The 18,948-nt window shown below is 54.9% G+C and overlaps 1 protein-coding gene across 1 annotated transcript in view; it reads left to right on the top strand.

The window, feature by feature from the left end:
- The window catches only part of LOC129827341 (iron-sulfur clusters transporter ABCB7, mitochondrial-like), a 160,226-nt gene that overhangs the window by 43,928 nt on the left and 97,350 nt on the right, over window positions 1–18,948 (top strand). The window contains exon 5 of the mRNA XM_055888099.1: window positions 8,185–8,317. Coding sequence (XP_055744074.1) covers window positions 8,185–8,317 — 133 coding nt within the window. The remainder of the gene's footprint in view (window positions 1–8,184; window positions 8,318–18,948) is intronic.

Below are 18,948 nucleotides of genomic sequence, written 5' to 3'. Positions count from 1 at the left end.
TGGGTGAAATAAGTTACATGGACTCACTCTGGGTGAAATAAGTTACATGGACTCACTCTGGGTGAAATAAGTTACATGGACTCACTGGGTGAAATAAGTTACATGGACTCACTCTGGGTGAAATAAGTTACATGGACTCACTCTGGGTGAAATAAGTTACATGGACTCACTCTGGGCGAAATAAGTTACATGGACTCACTCTGGGCGAAATAAGTTACATGGACTCACTGGGTGAAATAATAGGAGTTGACATGATTTTTGAAAGACTAACCCTTCCTCTGTCCCCCATATATGGGGCGGCAGGTAGCCTAGCAGGTAGCCTAGTGGTTAGAGCAGGTAGCCTAGTGGTTAGAGCAGGTAGCCTAGTGGTTAGAGCAGGTAGCCTAGTGGTTAGAGCAGGTAGCCTAGTGGTTAGAGCAGGTAGCCTAGTGGTTAGAGCAGGTAGCCTAGTGGTTAGAGACAGGTAGCCTAGTGGTTAGAGACAGGTAGCCTAGTGGTTAGAGACAGGTAGCCTAGTGGTTAGAGACAGGTAGCCTAGTGGTTAGAGACAGGTAGCCTAGTGGTTAGAGACAGGTAGCCTAGTGGTTAGAGACAGGTAGCCTAGTGGTTAGAGACAGGTAGCCTAGTGGTTAGAGACAGGTAGCCTAGTGGTTAGAGACAGGTAGCCTAGTGGTTAGAGACAGGTAGCCTAGTGGTTAGAGACAGGTAGCCTAGTGGTTAGAGACAGGTAGCCTAGTGGTTAGAGACAGGTAGCCTAGTGGTTAGAGACAGGTAGCCTAGTGGTTAGAGACAGGTAGACTAGTGGTTAGAGACAGGTAGACTAGTGGTTAGAGACAGGTAGCCTAGTGGTTAGAGCAGGTAGCCTAGTGGTTAGAGCAGGTAGCCTAGTGGTTAGAGACAGGTAGCCTAGTGGTTAGAGCAGGTAGCCTAGTGGTTAGAGACAGGTAGCCTAGTGGTTAGAGCAGGTAGCCTAGTGGTTAGAGACAGGTAGCCTAGTGGTTAGAGACAGGTAGCCTAGTGGTTACAGCGGGTAGCCTAGTGGTTAGAGCAGGTAGCCTAGTGGTTAGAGACAGGTAGCCTAGTGGTTAGAGCAGGTAGCCTAGTGGTTAGAGACAGGTAGCCTAGTGGTTAGAGCAGGTAGCCTAGTGGTTAGAGACAGGTAGCCTAGTGCTTAGAGCGGGTAGCCTAGTGGTTACAGCGGGTAGCCTAGTGGTTAGAGCAGGTAGCCTAGTGGTTAGAGACAGGTAGCCTAGTGGTTAGAGACAGGTAGCCTAGTGGTTAGAGACAGGTAGCCTAGTGGTTAGAGCAGGTAGCCTAGTGGTTAGAGCAGGTAGCCTAGTGGTTAGAGACAGGTAGCCTAGTGGTTAGAGCAGGTAGCCTAGTGGTTAGAGCAGGTAGCCTAGTGGTTAGAGAGTTGGACTAGTAACTGGAAGGTTGCCGGATTGAATCCCTGAGTTGACAAGGTTCAAATCTGTCCCTCTGCCCCTGAACAAGGTTGTTGACCCACTGTTCCTAGGTCATCAATGAAAATAAGAATTTGTTCTTAACTGACTTGCCTCGTTAAATAAGGCATCAACTCCTGGACTGCTTAGAGAGGTTGTGACTCGTGGGAGCGTGGTGATGCTTGAATGAATGGCCAATCGTATTGCTCCAAATACAAAGAGCATGATATTTACATCTTCAATGGTTTTCAGTAGTAGACAGAGCAGGTAAATGTGTTTTTACTGGTCCTGGGTCAGTGTTAATGTTACTGGCCTGACGAGCTCCACTGTCCCCATGTGTTTTTACTGGTCCTGGGTCAGTGTTAATGTTACTGGCCTGACGAGCTCCACTGTCCCCATGTGTTTTTACTGGTCCATGGTCAGTGTTAATGTTACTGGCCTGACGAGCTCCACTGTCCCCATGTGTTTTTACTGGTCCCGGGTCAGTGTTAATGTTACTGGCCTGACGAGCTCCACTGTCCCCATGTGTTTTTACTGGTCCCGGGTCAGTGTTAATGTTACTGGCCTGACGAGCTCCACTGTCCCCATGTGTTTTTACTGGTCCTGGGTCAGTGTTAATGTTACTGGCCTGACGAGCTCCACTGTCCCCATGTGTTTTTACTGGTCCTGGGTCAGTGTTAATGTTACTGGCCTGACGAGCTCCACTGTCCCCATGTGTTTTTACTGGTCCTGGGTCAGTGTTAATGTTACTGGCCTGACAAGCTCCACTGTCCCCATGTGTTTTTACTGGTCCTGGGCCAGTGTTAATGTTACTGGCCTGACGAGCTCCACTGTCCCCATGTGTTTTTACTGGTCCTGGGTCAGTGTTAATGTTACTGGCCTGACGAGCTCCTCTGTCCCCATGTGTTTTTACTGGTCCCGGGCCAGTGTTAATGTCGGACCGAGAAGGAAAATAAATGAATGTGCCAGAAAACAATAGGCTAAGTGGATTTGGACTCATCATTATAGGCTATTCACTCACATTATATGGGACGTGTACATTTTTCACTCCCATTTATATATATACGGGACGTGTAAATTGATGCTTTCTCCCTCCCGTGTAGAAATTCAACCCCAGCCCCAGTGCACACAACACACCCAGGTCCCGAGAGGCGGGACAGACAGCAGACTGTCAAACCAGCAGGGTTTCTCTGTCACCTTTTGTGACTGACAGGCTCCTGTCTAGAAGATGCGTATTGTTCGTTCTAGTGCACCCTTATCGGAGTTGCCAACAACCGGCTCCTTCTGGTTCTCAGGGATACAGCCATCTTTAACCGGCTGCTTCTGGTTCTCAGGGATACAGCCATCTTTAACCGGCTGCTTCTGGTTCTCAGGGATACAGCCATCTTTAACCGGCTGCTTCTGGTTCTCAGGGATACAGCCATCTTTAACCGGCTGCTTCTGGTTCTCAGGGATACAGCCATCTTTAACCGGCTGCTTCTGGTTCTCAGGGATATACAGCCATCTTCAACCGGCTGCTTCTGGTTCTCAGGGATACAGCCATCTTTAACCGACTGCTTCTGGTTCTCAGGGATACAGCCATCTTTAACCGGCTGCTTCTGGTTCTCAGGGATATACAGCCATCTTCAACCGGCTGCTTCTGGTTCTCAGGGATACAGCCATCTTTAACCGACTGCTTCTGGTTCTCAGGGATACAGCCATCTTCAACCGACTGCTTCTGGTTCTCAGGGATACAGCCATCTTTAACCGGCTGCTTCTGGTTCTCAGGGATACAGCCATCTTCAACCGGCTGCTTCTGGTTCTCAGGGATACAGCCATCTTCAACCGGCTGCTTCTGGTTCTCAGGGATATACAGCCATCTTCAACCGGCTGCTTCTGGTTCTCAGGGATACAGCCATCTTCAACCGGATGTGCCGATTACGCTCAGGTGTTCTCTTTTACGCCTGCTACATTAGGTTAATTCTAGCGGGAGAGGGCTCAGCATACTTCTTTTCCTTCTGACTAGCGGCTCTAGTAACCCGGCTGAAAGTTAGTCTGCAATCGGCTGTATAGCCGACAGGAAAACACTGTAAACCACGCGCCCTACTGGACTGAGCTGCAGGAGAGGAAGGAAACTGCTTAGGGATGTCACCATGAGGCCATCGGTGATTTTAAAATGGCTACAGAGTTCGATGGCTGTGATGGGTGAACTGAGGATGGATCAACAGCATTGTGGAGATTCCACAATAATGACCTAAATGACAAGAGTGGAAAAAAATACACATATTCCCGAAACATTCATATGTTTGAGGCACTGAGGCACTAAAGTAATACTGTTCCACAACAACACATGTTGGGCCTAAATGCAAAGCCTTAACGTTTGTGGAAAATCAAACGCATCATTGAGTAACTGCCTCATTATTTTCAAGCATGGTTATTGGTATTCTTGACATTAACAGAAGACTGGGGAGTTTTTCAGGATGAAAAGAAAGGGATGGAATTAAGCACAGGAAAATCCTAGAGTAAAACCTGGTTCAGTCTGCTTTCCACCAGACACTGGGAGATGAATTCACCTTTCAGCAGGACAATAACCTAAAACACAATGCCAAATCTACACCGGAGTTGCTTACCAAGAAGACAGTGAATGCTCGAGTGGCCAAGTTAGTTTTTTTTTACTTAAATCTGCTCGAAGATCTACGTCAAGACTTGAAAATGGTTGTCTAGCCATAATCCCCAACACCTTGAAAGAACTTTAAGATAAAAAAATCATTAATGGGAACATTTAGCAGAATCCAGGCAACGCTCTCATGAGAGTTAACCAAGAAGACTCCCAGCTAGAATCCCTATTAGATCTGGCTCTAACATGTATTGACTCAGGGAGCTGAAGAGAAGACTCCCAGCTAGAATCCCTATTAGATCTGGCTCTAACATGTATTGACTCAGGGAGCTGAAGAGAAGACTCCCAGCTAGAATCCCTATTGGATGTGTTTCTAACATGTATTGACTCAGGGAGCTGAAGAGAAGACTCCCAGCTAGAATCCCTATTAGATCTGGCTCTAACATGTATTGACTCAGGGAGCTGAAGAGAAGACTCCCAGCTGGAATCGCTATTAGATCTGGCTCTAACATGTATTGACTCAGGGAGCTGAAGAGAAGACTCCCAGCTAGAATCCCTATTGGATGTGTTTCTAACATGTATTGACTCAGGGAGCTGAAGAGAAGACTCCCAGCTGGAATCGCTATTAGATCTGGCTCTAACATGTATTGACTCAGGGAGCTGAAGAGAAGACTCCCAGCTAGAATCCCTATTAGATCTGGCTCTAACATGTATTGACTCAGGGAGCTGAAGAGAAGACTCCCAGCTAGAATCCCTATTGGATGTGTTTCTAACATGTATTGACTCAGGGAGCTGAATACTTATGCAATGAAGATATATTACTGTTTTCATTATTTATTTTTTTACTTTGACAGAGTATTTTGTGTAGATCATTGGAAGAAGGCACAGTGATGCTGAAACATAGATTTTTTGACCCAATAAATTACTGGGAGGTTATACATGTGGAAAGAGTGACTCTCTCTTTGTTTTTATAGCTTCCAGTTTATTCTGCGTTAGTCAGCACCTCTTACACTAAATCATTTTCTCTGGGTTGGCGCCAGCTCATGCAGATCGTTGAACAAATTTACAATTCAATTCCATTTGAATCCTATTTGTAATAAAATGTGAATAAATCCCATGGTTGACTTTCTATAAGCACTGTAGGCTGAGTGAAACCTGGCTTGGGCGGTACTGTGCCGGGATATTGGGCGGTGCCGTGCCGGGATATTGGGCGGTGCCGTGCCGGGATATTGGGCGGTGCCGTGCCGGGCTATTGGGCGGTGCCGTACCGGGCTATTGGGCGGTGCCGTACCGGGGTATTGGGCGGTACCGTACCGGGCTATTGGGCGGTGCCGTACCGGGCTATTGGGCGGTGCCGTACCGGGCTATTGGGCGGTGCCGTACCGGGCTATTGGGCGGTGCCGTACCGGGCTATTGGGCGGTGCCGTACCGGGGTATTGGGCGGTACCGTGCCGGGCTATTGGGCGGTGCCGTACCGGGATATTGGGCGGTACCGTGCCGGGCTATTGGGCGGTGCCGTGCCGGGCTATTGGGCGGTGCCGTACCGGGATATTGGGCGGTACTGGGGTATTTAGACATACTGACGGGGGCTGCAGGGGCGCGTGTTACGCCACTGTTTATAACTAGAAGTTAACTAAGAGTTGTTGTTATAACAGCACTCACACCCATCCTGCCACTGCATGACTCCTGGTATCAGTGTTCTCCTTTTAATATGCTCTCTAAATCCTCCAATGTATTACTGTGTCGTCTGTCTGGTTTTCAAGCTTATATTAGTGTATGTATCTGTATCTGCTCGATTCCCCTGTCCTGCCATAGCCTGAGGGCCAGCACAGAGTATCCCCATCTCTCTGTCTATGTCTTTATCTCTACCTCAGTCTATTTCACCAGATGTCTAGATTGGTGTGTTAAACAAGGATTATCTTCAGTTTTATAATTGGAAAAGACCCCATCCATCGTACCAGTAATCTTGTTACCAGACACTTCCTCCCAAATACGCAACGAGTCTGGTGGACCAACTCGTCCAACGTGTCCTTCATTAGCCAATAGAAAGACAAGGAGATGCTCCCAGTGCATCGGCTTAATCTTCCAACCAATCATCTCTCACGGCACTTTCCCCTAACCCCCCCCCCCCCCCCCTATATGTGTCTTGCTTCCATTTGGAGCCACTCCTCGCAGACATGTGATTTGCTTAAATTACCTTTAAATTACCAGCCTCCCGGGTGGCGCAGTGGTCTAGGCCACTGCATCGCAGTGCTAGCTGCGCCACCAGAGTCTCTGGGTTCGTGCCCCAGGCTGGGCTGGGTTCGCGCCCAGGCTCTGTCGCAGCCGGCCGCAACCTGGGAGGTCCGTGGGGCGACGCACAATTGGCATAGCGTCGTCCGGGTTAGGGAGGGTTTGGCCGGTAGGGATATCCTTGTCTCAGTATGTAAAATATAATAAAATGTATGCACTCTACTGTAAGTCGCTCTGGATAAGAGCGTCTGCTAAATGACTAAAAATGTAAAATGTAAATACTCGGTAAGGTCACTCCCATATAATTCTTGGATCACACCCACAAAGGCCAACTTTGAATTGTTGATATCGCAGGCTTAAGTACTGTATGCAATAGCCCAGGGCGAGGTTATTGTAGCAGTAGTCATGGTTTGGCTGTTTTGTATTTCAGTTGTCTAGGCAGCAGTGGTTAGGTTAGTTCCAGGAGCCCAGAGGGACAGTATTGTAAACACTCAGCCCCTATTGTGATGAAGGTTAAAGCTGGAAAATGTAACCTGTATCATTCATTCATTGACTATTGGGCTGTATTGCCCGATTTTAGAAAGAGAGACGAGCCATCAAACAAACAGGCAAAGCTTCAATATAGGACTAAGATCGAATCCTACTACACTGGCTCTGACACTCAACGACTGACTGCAAACTATCATGGATTACAAAGGGGAAACCACACAACGAGATGTCCTACCAGCTAAATGCCTTTGAGGCAAGCAACACTGAACCATGCATGATAGCGCCAGCTGTTCCAGACTACTGTGTGGTCTCGGCGCCGTAGCCGATGTGCATAAGATCTTTTGAACAGGTTAATATTCGCAAGGCCAGACAGAATACCAGGACATGTCTCTTCACAGACATTCTCAAACTATCCATGACCCAGTCTGTAATACCTACATGTTTCAAGCAGACCACCATAGTCCCCGTGCCCAAGAATGCCAAGGTGACCTTCCTAATTGACTATCGCCCGTAGCACATTTTACATCCTATAGCCATGAAAGGCTGGTCATGGCTCACATCAACACCATCATCCCAGAAACCCTGGACCCACTCCAATCTGCATACCAATTTGTAAGTCGCTCTGGATAAGAGCGTCTGCTAAATGACTTAAATGTAAAATGTAATACCGCCCCTACAGATCCACAGATGACAGAATAATACTCCACACTGCCCCTAACCCATCTGGGACACGTGGAATACCTATGTAAGAATGCTGTTCATTGACTACAGCTCAGCGTTCAACACCGTAGTAACCTCCAAGCTCCTCAACAATGTGTAGGCAGGTAGCCTAAGATTCAAACCTTCTCAGACAGCCTGATTCATACTCTTAGAGGAGGTGCTCCCATAATACTGTGTTTTTACCGCATACAAGGTAAGGTAATGTATTCTTTCCCACACTAAGACATTACCTCGTTCCACTTCCTTTTAAAAGTGTGTTTCCATATTTAAAATAAAAAGTCTTTGCGTTTCCTACTAACACCACCATCAGGCTTGATTGAGCTGTTTTGTCTTGTAGTAATTTGGTACCTGAGTGTGTTTCCTGTAACATTCATTGAATATTTATTTTAAATATATATATATATTGAATAAAATGTTTTGGTTGGTAGTTACCCAATATAACCGGAGGTGGTGGGTATGTTTGCCAGTCATTCATGTAGATCTGGAGGTCTATAGAGTCTGACTGCGTTCCTTATTTCTGGAACCGTTAGCTTACCTGTGGAATATTGACTTTTCCTTGTTTTACTATCCTGACTTTTAGGCATCTCCGGTCCCCATCAGGATAGTAATACAAGCCCACACACAGCCCAGCCGTATTGCACCTAGCTTCTACCATCAGAGTGGAAATTAATGATTTCACATCTCTCTCTCCCCTTTGCTCTCTAGATGACCAACGTGATGGTACCCTTCATGTTTAAGTATGCTGTGGACGAGCTGAATGGACTGTCGGGTCACATGTTGAACCTGAGCGATGCCCCCAGCACCGTGGCTACCATGGCAACTGCTGTTCTGATTGGCTGTAAGTCCCACAAAAAAAAACAATGTATTTGAATATCTTGGAACAGAATATTGTCACAGTCCAGGAGTCATTATAGAATCTATCTGGGAACCATTAAACAACAAGTTTACCAAACCTAGTCTTAGCTCTGTGTCCCGACCTCTCTGCTGTCACTCTGTGGCTGGTGAATAGATGCCGAAGTCAACCTCTGTGTGAATAGACTAGAGGTCAGAGGTCAGGGTGTGGGTGACCAGTCCTTTCTGTGAGCCCAGACTGCCTCATCCTCTAACCGTGACTGCTGATGAAAAATACTAATGAACAACGTTCGTCGGCAGACAGTCCTGTCGGCAGATAGCTAGACACCAGGATTCGCTCGAGGTGCTTAAAGTATTTGAATTTGGCATACTGAAATTCAAGTACTGGAATACCTTGAAAATCTGACATTTTCTTAAGTTGGTACTTGAAAAGTACTTGAGAGGGGAACAGAAAATTGTTAAATGTTAAAATAAAAAATATTTAAGAAAATATATTGGCCTTCCCAGACATACTACAGAAATTCCCAGGCATACTACAGAATTGTATTTCCGCATGTGTTTGGCGCTCTGGTTGCCAGGCGACCCACATTGCCTCCCAGCCAGGCAGATACAGAACTGAGTGATTAGGCCAGGTGAGATCGCTCATTCTGACCACACTGCCTCTCAGCCAGGCAGATTCAACCCTGCCTGCAGGATATTGACGTTTATGAATGGTTTTTCCAGACTCATCCGGGGCTGTAGTAGAGGGTTCTGCCAGACCCATCCGGGGTTGTAGTAGAGGGGTTCTGCCAGACTCATCCGGGGTTGTAGTAGAGGGTTCTGCCAGACCCATCCGGGGATGTAGTAGAGGGGTTCTGCCAGACCCATCCGGGGATGTAGTAGAGGGGTTCTGCCAGACCCATCCGGGGATGTAGTAGAGGGATTCTGCCAGACCCATCCGGGGCTGTAGTAGAGTGGTTCTGCCAGACCCATCCGGGGCTGTAGTAGAGGGGTTCTGCCAGACCCATCCGGGGCTGTAGTAGAGGGGTTCTGCCAGACCCATCCGGGGCTGTAGTAGAGGGGTTCTGCCAGACCCATCCGGGGCTGTAGTAGAGGGGTTCTGCCAGACCCATCCGGGGCTGTAGTAGAGGGGTTCTGCCAGACCCATCCGGGGCTGTAGTAGAGGGGTTCTTCCAGACCCATCCGGGGCTGTAGTAGAGGGGTTCTGCCAGACCCATCCGGGGATGTAGTAGAGGGGTTCTGCCAGACCCATCCGGGGATGTAGTAGAGGGGTTCTGCCAGACCCATCCGGGGATGTAGTAGAGGGGTTCTGCCAGACCCATCCGGGGCTGTATTAGAGGGTTCTGCCAGACCCATCCGGGGCTGTATTAGAGGGTTCTGCCAGACCCATCCGGGGCTGTAGTAGAGGGGTTCTGCCAGACCCATCCGGGGCTGTAGTAGAGGGGTTCTGCCAGACCCATCCGGGGCTGTAGTAGAGGGGTTCTGCCAGACTCATCCGGGGCTGTAGTAGAGGGGTTCTGCCAGACCCATCCGGGGCTGTAGTAGAGGGGTTCTGCCTGACCCGTAGTAGAGGGGTTCTGCCAGACCCATCCGGGGCTGTAGTAGAGGGGTTCTGCCAGACCCATCCGGGGCTGTAGTAGAGGGGTTCTGCCAGACTCATCCGGGGCTGTAGTAGAGGGGTTCTGCCAGACCGGGGCTGTAGTAGAGGGTTCTGCCAGACTCATCCGGGGCTGTAGTAGAGGGGTTCTGCCAGACCCATCCGGGGCTGTAGTAGAGGGGTTCTGCCAGACCCATCCGGGGCTGTAGTAGAGGGGTTCTGCCAGACCCATCCGGGGCTGTAGTAGAGGGGTTCTGCCAGACCCATCCGGGGCTGTAGTAGAGGGGTTCTGCCAGACCCATCCGGGGCTGTAGTAGAGGGGTTCTGCCAGACCCATCCGGGGCTGTAGTAGAGGGTTCTGCCAGACCCATCCGGGGCTGTAGTAGAGGGTTCTGCCAGACCCATCCGGGGCTGTAGTAGAGGGGTTCTGCCAGACCCATCCGGGGCTGTAGTAGAGGGGTTCTGCCAGACTCATCCGGGGCTGTAGTAGAGGGGTTCTGCCAGACTCATTCGGGGCTGTAGTAGAGGGGTTCTGCCAGACCGGGGCTGTAGTAGAGGGGTTCTGCCAGACCGGGGCTGTAGTAGAGGGGTTCTGCCAGACCGGGGCTGTAGTAGAGGGTTCTGCCAGACCGGGGCTGTAGTAGAGGGGTTCTGCCTGACCCATCCGGGGCTGTAGTAGAGGGTTCTGCCAGACCCATCCGGGGCTGTAGTAGAGGGTTCTGCCAGACCCATCCGGGGCTGTAGTAGAGGGGTTCTGCCAGACTCATTCGGGGCTGTAGTAGAGGGGTTCTGCCAGACTCATCCGGGGCTGTAGTAGAGGGGTTCTGCCAGACCCATCCGGGGCTGTAGTAGAGGGTTCTGCCAGACCCATCCGGGGCTGTAGTAGAGGGTTCTGCCAGACCCATCCGGGGCTGTAGTAGAGGGTTCTGCCAGACCCATCCGGGGCTGTAGTAGAGGGGTTCTGCCAGACCCATCCGGGGCTGTAGTAGAGGGGTTCTGCCAGACCCATCCGGGGCTGTAGTAGAGGGTTCTGCCAGACCCATCCGGGGCTGTAGTAGAGGGTTCTGCCAGACCCATCCGGGGCTGTAGTAGAGGGGTTCTGCCAGACCCATCCGGGGCTGTAGTAGAGGGGTTCTGCCAGACCCATCCGGGGCTGTAGTAGAGGGGTTCTGCCAGACCCATCCGGGGCTGTAGTAGAGGGGTTCTGCCAGACCCATCCGGGGCTGTAGTAGAGGGGTTCTGCCAGACTCATCCGGGGCTGTAGTAGAGGGGTTCTGCCAGACTCATTCGGGGCTGTAGTAGAGGGGTTCTGCCAGACTCATCCGGGGCTGTAGTAGAGGGGTTCTGCCAGACCGGGGCTGTAGTAGAGGGTTCTGCCAGACCGGGGCTGTAGTAGAGGGGTTCTGCCTGACCCATCCGGGGCTGTAGTAGAGGGTTCTGCCAGACCCATCCGGGGCTGTAGTAGAGGGGTTCTGCCAGACCCATCCGGGGCTGTAGTAGAGGGGTTCTGCCAGACCCATCCGGGGCTGTAGTAGAGGGGTTCTGCCAGACCCATCCGGGGCTGTAGTAGAGGGGTTCTGCCAGACCCATCCGGGGCTGTAGTAGAGGGTTCTGCCAGACCCATCCGGGGCTGTAGTAGAGGGGTTCTGCCAGACCCATCCGGGGCTGTAGTAGAGGGTTCTGCCAGAACCATCCGGGGCTTTAGTAGAGGGGTTCTGCCAGACCCATCCGGGGCTGTAGTAGAGGGGTTCTGCCAGACCCATCCGGGGCTGTAGTAGAGGGGTTCTGCCAGACCCATCCGGGGCTGTAGTAGAGGGGTTCTGCCAGACTCATCCGGGGCTGTAGTAGAGGGGTTCTGCCAGACCCATCCGGGGCTGTAGTAGAGGGGTTCTGCCAGACCCATCCGGGGCTGTAGTAGAGGGGTTCTGCCAGACCCATCCGGGGATGTAGTAGAGGGGTTCTGCCAGACTCATCCGGGGCTGTAGTAGAGGGGTTCTGCCAGACTCATCCGGGGCTGTAGTAGAGGGGTTCTGCCAGACTCATCCGGGGCTGTAGTAGAGGGGTTCTGCCAGACTCATCCGGGGCTGTAGTAGAGGGGTTCTGCCAGACTCATCCGGGGCTGTAGTAGAGGGGTTCTGCCAGACTCATCCGGGGCTGTAGTAGAGGGTTCTGCCAGACCGGGGCTGTAGTAGAGGGGTTCTGCCAGACCCATCCGGGGCTGTAGTAGAGGGGTTCTGCCAGACCCATCCGGGGCTGTAGTAGAGGGGTTCTGCCAGACCCATCCGGGGCTGTAGTAGAGGGGTTCTGCCAGACCCATCCGGGGCTGTAGTAGAGGGGTTCTGCCAGACCCATCCGGGGCTGTAGTAGAGGGGTTCTGCCAGACCCATCCGGGGCTGTAGTAGAGGGGTTCTGCCAGACCCATCCGGGGCTGTAGTAGAGGGGTTCTGCCAGACCCATCCGGGGCTGTAGTAGAGGGGTTCAGCCAGACCCCTCCGGGGCTGTAGTAGAGGGGTTCTGCCAGACCGGGGCTGTAGTAGAGGGTTCTGCCAGACCCATCAGGGGCTGTAGTAGAGGGGTTCTGCCAGACCCATCCGGGGCTGTAGTAGAGGGGTTCTGCCAGACCCATCCGCGGCTGTAGTAGAGGGGTTCTGCCAGACCCATCCGGGGCTGTACTAGAGGGGTTCTGCCAGACCCATTCGGGGCTGTAGTAGAGGGGTTCTGCCAGACCCATCCGGGGCTGTAGTAGAGGTGTTCTGCCAGACCCATCCGGGGCTGTAGTAGAGGGGTTCTGCCAGACCCATCCGGGACTGTAGTAGAGGGGTTCTGCCAGACCCATCCGGGGCTGTAGTAGAGGGGTTCTGCCAGACCCATCCGGGGCTGTAGTAGAGGGGTTCTGCCAGACCCATCCGGGGCTGTAGTAGAGGGGTTCTGCCAGACCCATCCGGGGCTGTAGTAGAGGGGTTCTGCCAGACCCATCCGGGGCTGTAGTAGAGGGGTTCTGCCAGACCCATCCGGGGCTGTAGTAGAGGGGTTCTGCCAGACCCATCCGGGGCTGTAGTAGAGGGGTTCTGCCAGACCCCTCCGGGGCTGTAGTAGAGGGGTTCTGCCAGACCGGGGCTGTAGTAGAGGGTTCTGCTAGACCGGGGCTGTAGTAGAGGGTTCTGCCAGACCCATCAGGTGCTGTAGTAGAGGGGTTCTGCCAGACCGGGGCTGTAGTAGAGGGGTTCTGCCAGACCGGGGCTGTAGTAGAGGGGTTCTGCCAGACCGGGGCTGTAGTAGAGGGGTTCTGCCAGACCGGGGCTGTAGTAGAGGGTTCTGCCAGACCGGGGTTGTAGTAGAGGGGTTCTGCCAGACCCATCCGGGGATGTAGTAGAGGGGTTCAGCCAGACCCCTCCGGGGCTGTAGTAGAGGGGTTCAGCCAGACCCCTCCGGGGCTGTAGTAGAGGGGTTCTGCCAGACCGGGGCTGTAGTAGAGGGTTCTGCCAGACCCATCAGGGGCTGTAGTAGAGGGGTTCTGCCAGACCCATCCGGGGCTGTAGTAGAGGGGTTCTGCCAGACCCATCCGCGGCTGTAGTAGAGGGGTTCTGCCAGACCCATCCGGGGCTGTAGTAGAGGGGTTCAGCCAGACCCCTCCGGGGCTGTAGTAGAGGGGTTCTGCCAGACCGGGGCTGTAGTAGAGGGTTCTGCCAGACCCATCAGGGGCTGTAGTAGAGGGGTTCTGCCAGACCCATCCGGGGCTGTAGTAGAGGGGTTCTGCCAGACCCATCCGCGGCTGTAGTAGAGGGGTTCTGCCAGACCCGTCCGGGGCTGTAGTAGAGGGGTTCTGCCAGACCCGTCCGGGGCTGTAGTAGAGGGGTTCTGCCAGACCCGTCCGGGGCTGTAGTAGAGGGGTTCTGCCAGACCCGTCCGGGGCTGTAGTAGAGGGGTTCTGCCAGACCCGTCCGGGGCTGTAGTAGAGGGGTTCTGCCAGACCCGTCCGGGGCTGTAGTAGAGGGGTTCTGCCAGACCCGTCCGGGGCTGTAGTAGAGGGGTTCTGCCAGACCCGTCCGGGGCTGTAGTAGAGGGGTTCTGCCAGACCCGTCCGGGGCTGTAGTAGAGGGGTTCTGCCAGACCCGTCCGGGGCTGTAGTAGAGGGGTTCTGCCAGACCCGTCCGGGGCTGTAGTAGAGGGGTTCTGCCAGACCCGTCCGGGGCTGTAGTAGAGGGGTTCTGCCAGACCCGTCCGGGGCTGTAGTAGAGGGGTTCTGCCAGACCCGTCCGGGGCTGTAGTAGAGGGGTTCTGCCAGACCCGTCCGGGGCTGTAGTAGAGGGGTTCTGCCAGACCCATCCGGGGCTGTAGTAGAGGGGTTCTGCCAGACCCATCCGGGGCTGTAGTAGAGGGGTTCTGCCAGACCCATCCGGGGCTGTAGTAGAGGGGTTCTGCCAGACCCATCCGGGGCTGTAGTAGAGGGGTTCTGCCAGACCCATCCGGGGCTGTAGTAGAGGGGTTCTGCCAGACCCATCCGGGGCTGTAGTAGAGGGGTTCTGCCAGACCCATCCTGGGCTGTAGTAGAGGGGTTCTGCCAGACCCATCCGGGGCTGTAGTAGAGGGGTTCTGCCAGACCCATCCGGGGCTGTAGTAGAGGGGTTCTGCCAGACCCATCCGGGGCTGTAGTAGAGGGGTTCTGCCAGACCCATCCGGGGCTGTAGTAGAGGGGTTCTGCCAGACCCCTCCGGGGCTGTAGTAGAGGGGTTCTGCCAGACTGGGGCTGTAGTAGAGGGGTTCTGCCAGACCCATCCGGGGCTGTAGTAGAGGGGTTCTGCCAGACCCATCCGGGGCTGTAGTAGAGGGGTTCTGCCAGACCCATCCGGGGCTGTAGTAGAGGGGTTCTGCCAGACCCATCCGGGGCTGTAGTAGAGGGGTTCTGCCAGACCCATCCGGGGCTGTAGTAGAGGGGTTCTGCCAGACCCATCCGGGGCTGTAGTAGAGGGGTTCTGCCAGACCCATCCGGGGCTGTAGTAGAGGGGTTCTGCCAGACCCATCCGGGGCTGTAGTAGAGGGGTTCTGCCAGACCCCTCCGGGGCTGTAGTAGAGGGGTTCAGCCAGACCCCTCCGGGGCTGTAGTAGAGGGGTTCTGCCAGACCGGGGCTGTAGTAGAGGGTTCTGCCAGACCCATCAGGGGCTGTAGTAGAGGGGTTCTGCCAGACCCATCCGGGGCTGTAGTAGAGGGGTTCTGCCAGACCCATCCGCGGCTGTAGTAGAGGGGTTCTGCCAGACCCATCCGCGGCTGTAGTAGAGGGGTTCTGCCAGACCCATCCGGGGCTGTACTAGAGGGGTTCTGCCAGACCCATCCGGGGCTGTAGTAGAGGGTTCTGCTAGACCGGGGCTGTAGTAGAGGGTTCTGCCAGACCCATCAGGGGCTGTAGTAGAGGGGTTCTGCCAGACCGGGGCTGTAGTAGAGGGGTTCTGCCAGACCGGGGATGTAGTAGAGGGGTTCTGCCAGACCGGGGCTGTAGTAGAGGGGTTCTGCCAGACCGGGGCTGTAGTAGAGGGTTCTGCTAGACCCATCCGGGGCTGTAGTAGAGGTTCTGCCAGACCTATCCGGGGCTGTAGTAGAGGGGTTCTGCCAGACCCATCCGGGGCTGTAGTAGAGGGTTCTGCCAGACCTATCCGGGGCTGTAGTAGAGGGGTTCTGCCAGACCGGGGCTGTAGTAGAGGGGTTCTGCCAGACCTATCCGGGGCTGTAGTAGAGGGGTTCTGCCAGACCCATCCGGGGCTGTAGTAGAGGGGTTCTGCCAGACCGGGACTGTAATAGAGGGGTTCTGCCAGACCTATCCGGGGCTGTAGTAGAGGGGTTCTGCCAGACCGGGGCTGTAATAGAGGGTTCTGCCAGACCTATCCGGGGCTGTAGTAGAGGGGTTCTGCCAGACCCATCCGGGGCTGTAGTAGAGGGTTCTGCCAGACCGGGACTGTAATAGAGGGTTCTGCCAGACCGGGGCTGTAGTAGAGGGGTTCTGCCAGACCCATCCGGGGCTGTAGTAGAGGGTTCTGCCAGACCCATCCGGGGTTGTAGTAGAGGGTTCTGCCAGACCCATCCGGGGCTGTAGTAGAGGGTTCTGCCAGACCCATCCGGGGCTGTAGTAGAGGGTTCTGCCATACCCATCCGGGGCTGTAGTAGAGGGGTTCTGCCAGACCGGGGCTGTAGTAGAGGGTTCTGCCAGACCCATCCGGGGCTGTAGTAGAGGGGTTCTGCCAGACCCATCCCGGGCTGTAGTAGAGGGGTTCTGCCAGACCCATCCGGGGCTGTAGTAGAGGGGTTCTGCCAGACCGGGGCTGTAGTAGAGGGTTCTGCCAGACCGGGGCTGTAGTAGAGGGTTCTGCCAGACCGGGGCTGTAGTAGAGGGTTCTGCCAGACCGGGGCTGTAGTAGAGGGTTCTGCCAGACCCTTCCGGGGATGTAGTAGAGGGTTCTGCCAGACCGGGGCTGTAGTAGAGGGTTCTGCCAGACTCATCCGGGGCTGTAGTAGAGGGGTTCTGCCAGACCCATCCGGGGCTGTAGTAGAGGGGTTCTGCCAGACCCATCCGGGGCTGTAGTAGAGGGGTTCTGCCAGACCCATCCGGGGCTGTAGTAGAGGGGTTCTGCCAGACCCATCCGGGGCTGTAGTAGAGGGTTCTGCCAGACCCATCCGGGGCTGTAGTAGAGGGTTCTGCCAGACCCATCCGGGGCTGTAGTAGAGGGGTTCTGCCAGACCCATCCGGGGCTGTAGTAGAGGGGTTCTGCCAGACTCATCCGGGGCTGTAGTAGAGGGGTTCTGCCAGACTCATTCGGGGCTGTAGTAGAGGGGTTCTGCCAGACCGGGGCTGTAGTAGAGGGGTTCTGCCAGACCGGGGCTGTAGTAGAGGGGTTCTGCCAGACCGGGGCTGTAGTAGAGGGTACTGCCAGACCGGGGCTGTAGTAGAGGGGTTCTGCCTGACCCATCCGGGGCTGTAGTAGAGGGTTCTGCCAGACCCATCCGGGGCTGTAGTAGAGGGTTCTGCCAGACCCATCCGGGGCTGTAGTAGAGGGGTTCTGCCAGACTCATTCGGGGCTGTAGTAGAGGGGTTCTGCCAGACTCATCCGGGGCTGTAGTAGAGGGGTTCTGCCAGACCCATCCGGGGCTGTAGTAGAGGGTTCTGCCAGACCCATCCGGGGCTGTAGTAGAGGGTTCTGCCAGACCCATCCGGGGCTGTAGTAGAGGGTTCTGCCAGACCCATCCGGGGCTGTAGTAGAGGGGTTCTGCCAGACCCATCCGGGGCTGTAGTAGAGGGGTTCTGCCAGACCCATCCGGGGCTGTAGTAGAGGGTTCTGCCAGACCCATCCGGGGCTGTAGTAGAGGGTTCTGCCAGACCCATCCGGGGCTGTAGTAGAGGGGTTCTGCCAGACCCATCCGGGGCTGTAGTAGAGGGGTTCTGCCAGACCCATCCGGGGCTGTAGTAGAGGGGTTCTGCCAGACCCATCCGGGGCTGTAGTAGAGGGGTTCTGCCAGACCCATCCGGGGCTGTAGTAGAGGGGTTCTGCCAGACTCATCCGGGGCTGTAGTAGAGGGGTTCTGCCAGACTCATTCGGGGCTGTAGTAGAGGGGTTCTGCCAGACTCATCCGGGGCTGTAGTAGAGGGGTTCTGCCAGACCGGGGCTGTAGTAGAGGGTTCTGGTAGACCGGGGCTGTAGTAGAGGGGTTCTGCCTGACCCATCCGGGGCTGTAGTAGAGGGTTCTGCCAGACCCATCCGGGGCTGTAGTAGAGGGGTTCTGCCAGACCCATCCGGGGCTGTAGTAGAGGGGTTCTGCCAGACCGGGGCTGTAGTAGAGGGGTTCTGCCAGACCGGGGCTGTAGTAGAGGGGTTCTGCCAGACCGGGGCTGTAGTAGAGGGGTTCTGCCAGACCGGGGCTGTAGTAGAGGGTTCTGCCAGACCGGGGTTGTAGTAGAGGGGTTCTGCCAGACCCATCCGGGGATGTAGTAGAGGGGTTCAGCCAGACCCCTCCGGGGCTGTAGTAGAGGGGTTCAGCCAGACCCCTCCGGGGCTGTAGTAGAGGGGTTCTGCCAGACCGGGGCTGTAGTAGAGGGTTCTGCCAGACCCATCAGGGGCTGTAGTAGAGGGGTTCTGCCAGACCCATCCGGGGCTGTAGTAGAGGGGTTCTGCCAGACCCATCCGCGGCTGTAGTAGAGGGGTTCTGCCAGACCCATCCGGGGCTGTAGTAGAGGGGTTCAGCCAGACCCCTCCGGGGCTGTAGTAGAGGGGTTCTGCCAGACCGGGGCTGTAGTAGAGGGTTCTGCCAGACCCATCAGGGGCTGTAGTAGAGGGGTTCTGCCATACCCATCCGGGGCTGTAGTAGAGGGGTTCTGCCAGACCCATCCGCGGCTGTAGTAGAGGGGTTCTGCCAGACCCATCCGGGGCTGTAGTAGAGGGGTTCTGCCAGACCCATCCGGGGCTGTAGTAGAGGGGTTCTGCCAGACCCATCCGGGGCTGTAGTAGAGGGGTTCTGCCAGACCCGTCCGGGGCTGTAGTAGAGGGGTTCTGCCAGACCCGTCCGGGGCTGTAGTAGAGGGGTTCTGCCAGACCCGTCCGGGGCTGTAGTAGAGGGGTTCTGCCAGACCCGTCCGGGGCTGTAGTAGAGGGGTTCTGCCAGACCCGTCCGGGGCTGTAGTAGAGGAGTTCTGCCAGACCCATCCGGGGCTGTAGTAGAGGGGTTCTGCCAGACCCCTCCGGGGCTGTAGTAGAGGGGTTCTGCCAGACCCCTCCGGGGCTGTAGTAGAGGGGTTCTGCCAGACCCATCCGGGGCTGTAGTAGAGGGGTTCTGCCAGACCCATCCGGGGCTGTAGTAGAGGGGTTCTGCCAGACCCATCCGGGGCTGTAGTAGAGGGGTTCTGCCAGACCCATCCGGGGCTGTAGTAGAGGGGTTCTGCCAGACCCATCCGGGGCTGTAGTAGAGGGGTTCTGCCAGACCCATCCGGGGCTGTAGTAGAGGGGTTCAGCCAGACCCCTCCAGGGCTGTAGTAGAGGGG

Source organism: Salvelinus fontinalis, chromosome 29, assembly GCF_029448725.1.
Source record: "Salvelinus fontinalis isolate EN_2023a chromosome 29, ASM2944872v1, whole genome shotgun sequence".
Lineage (NCBI taxonomy): Eukaryota > Metazoa > Chordata > Actinopteri > Salmoniformes > Salmonidae > Salvelinus > Salvelinus fontinalis.
Note: the sequence above shows the minus strand (reverse complement) of the source record. Positions and strands in the feature narration are given on the sequence as shown.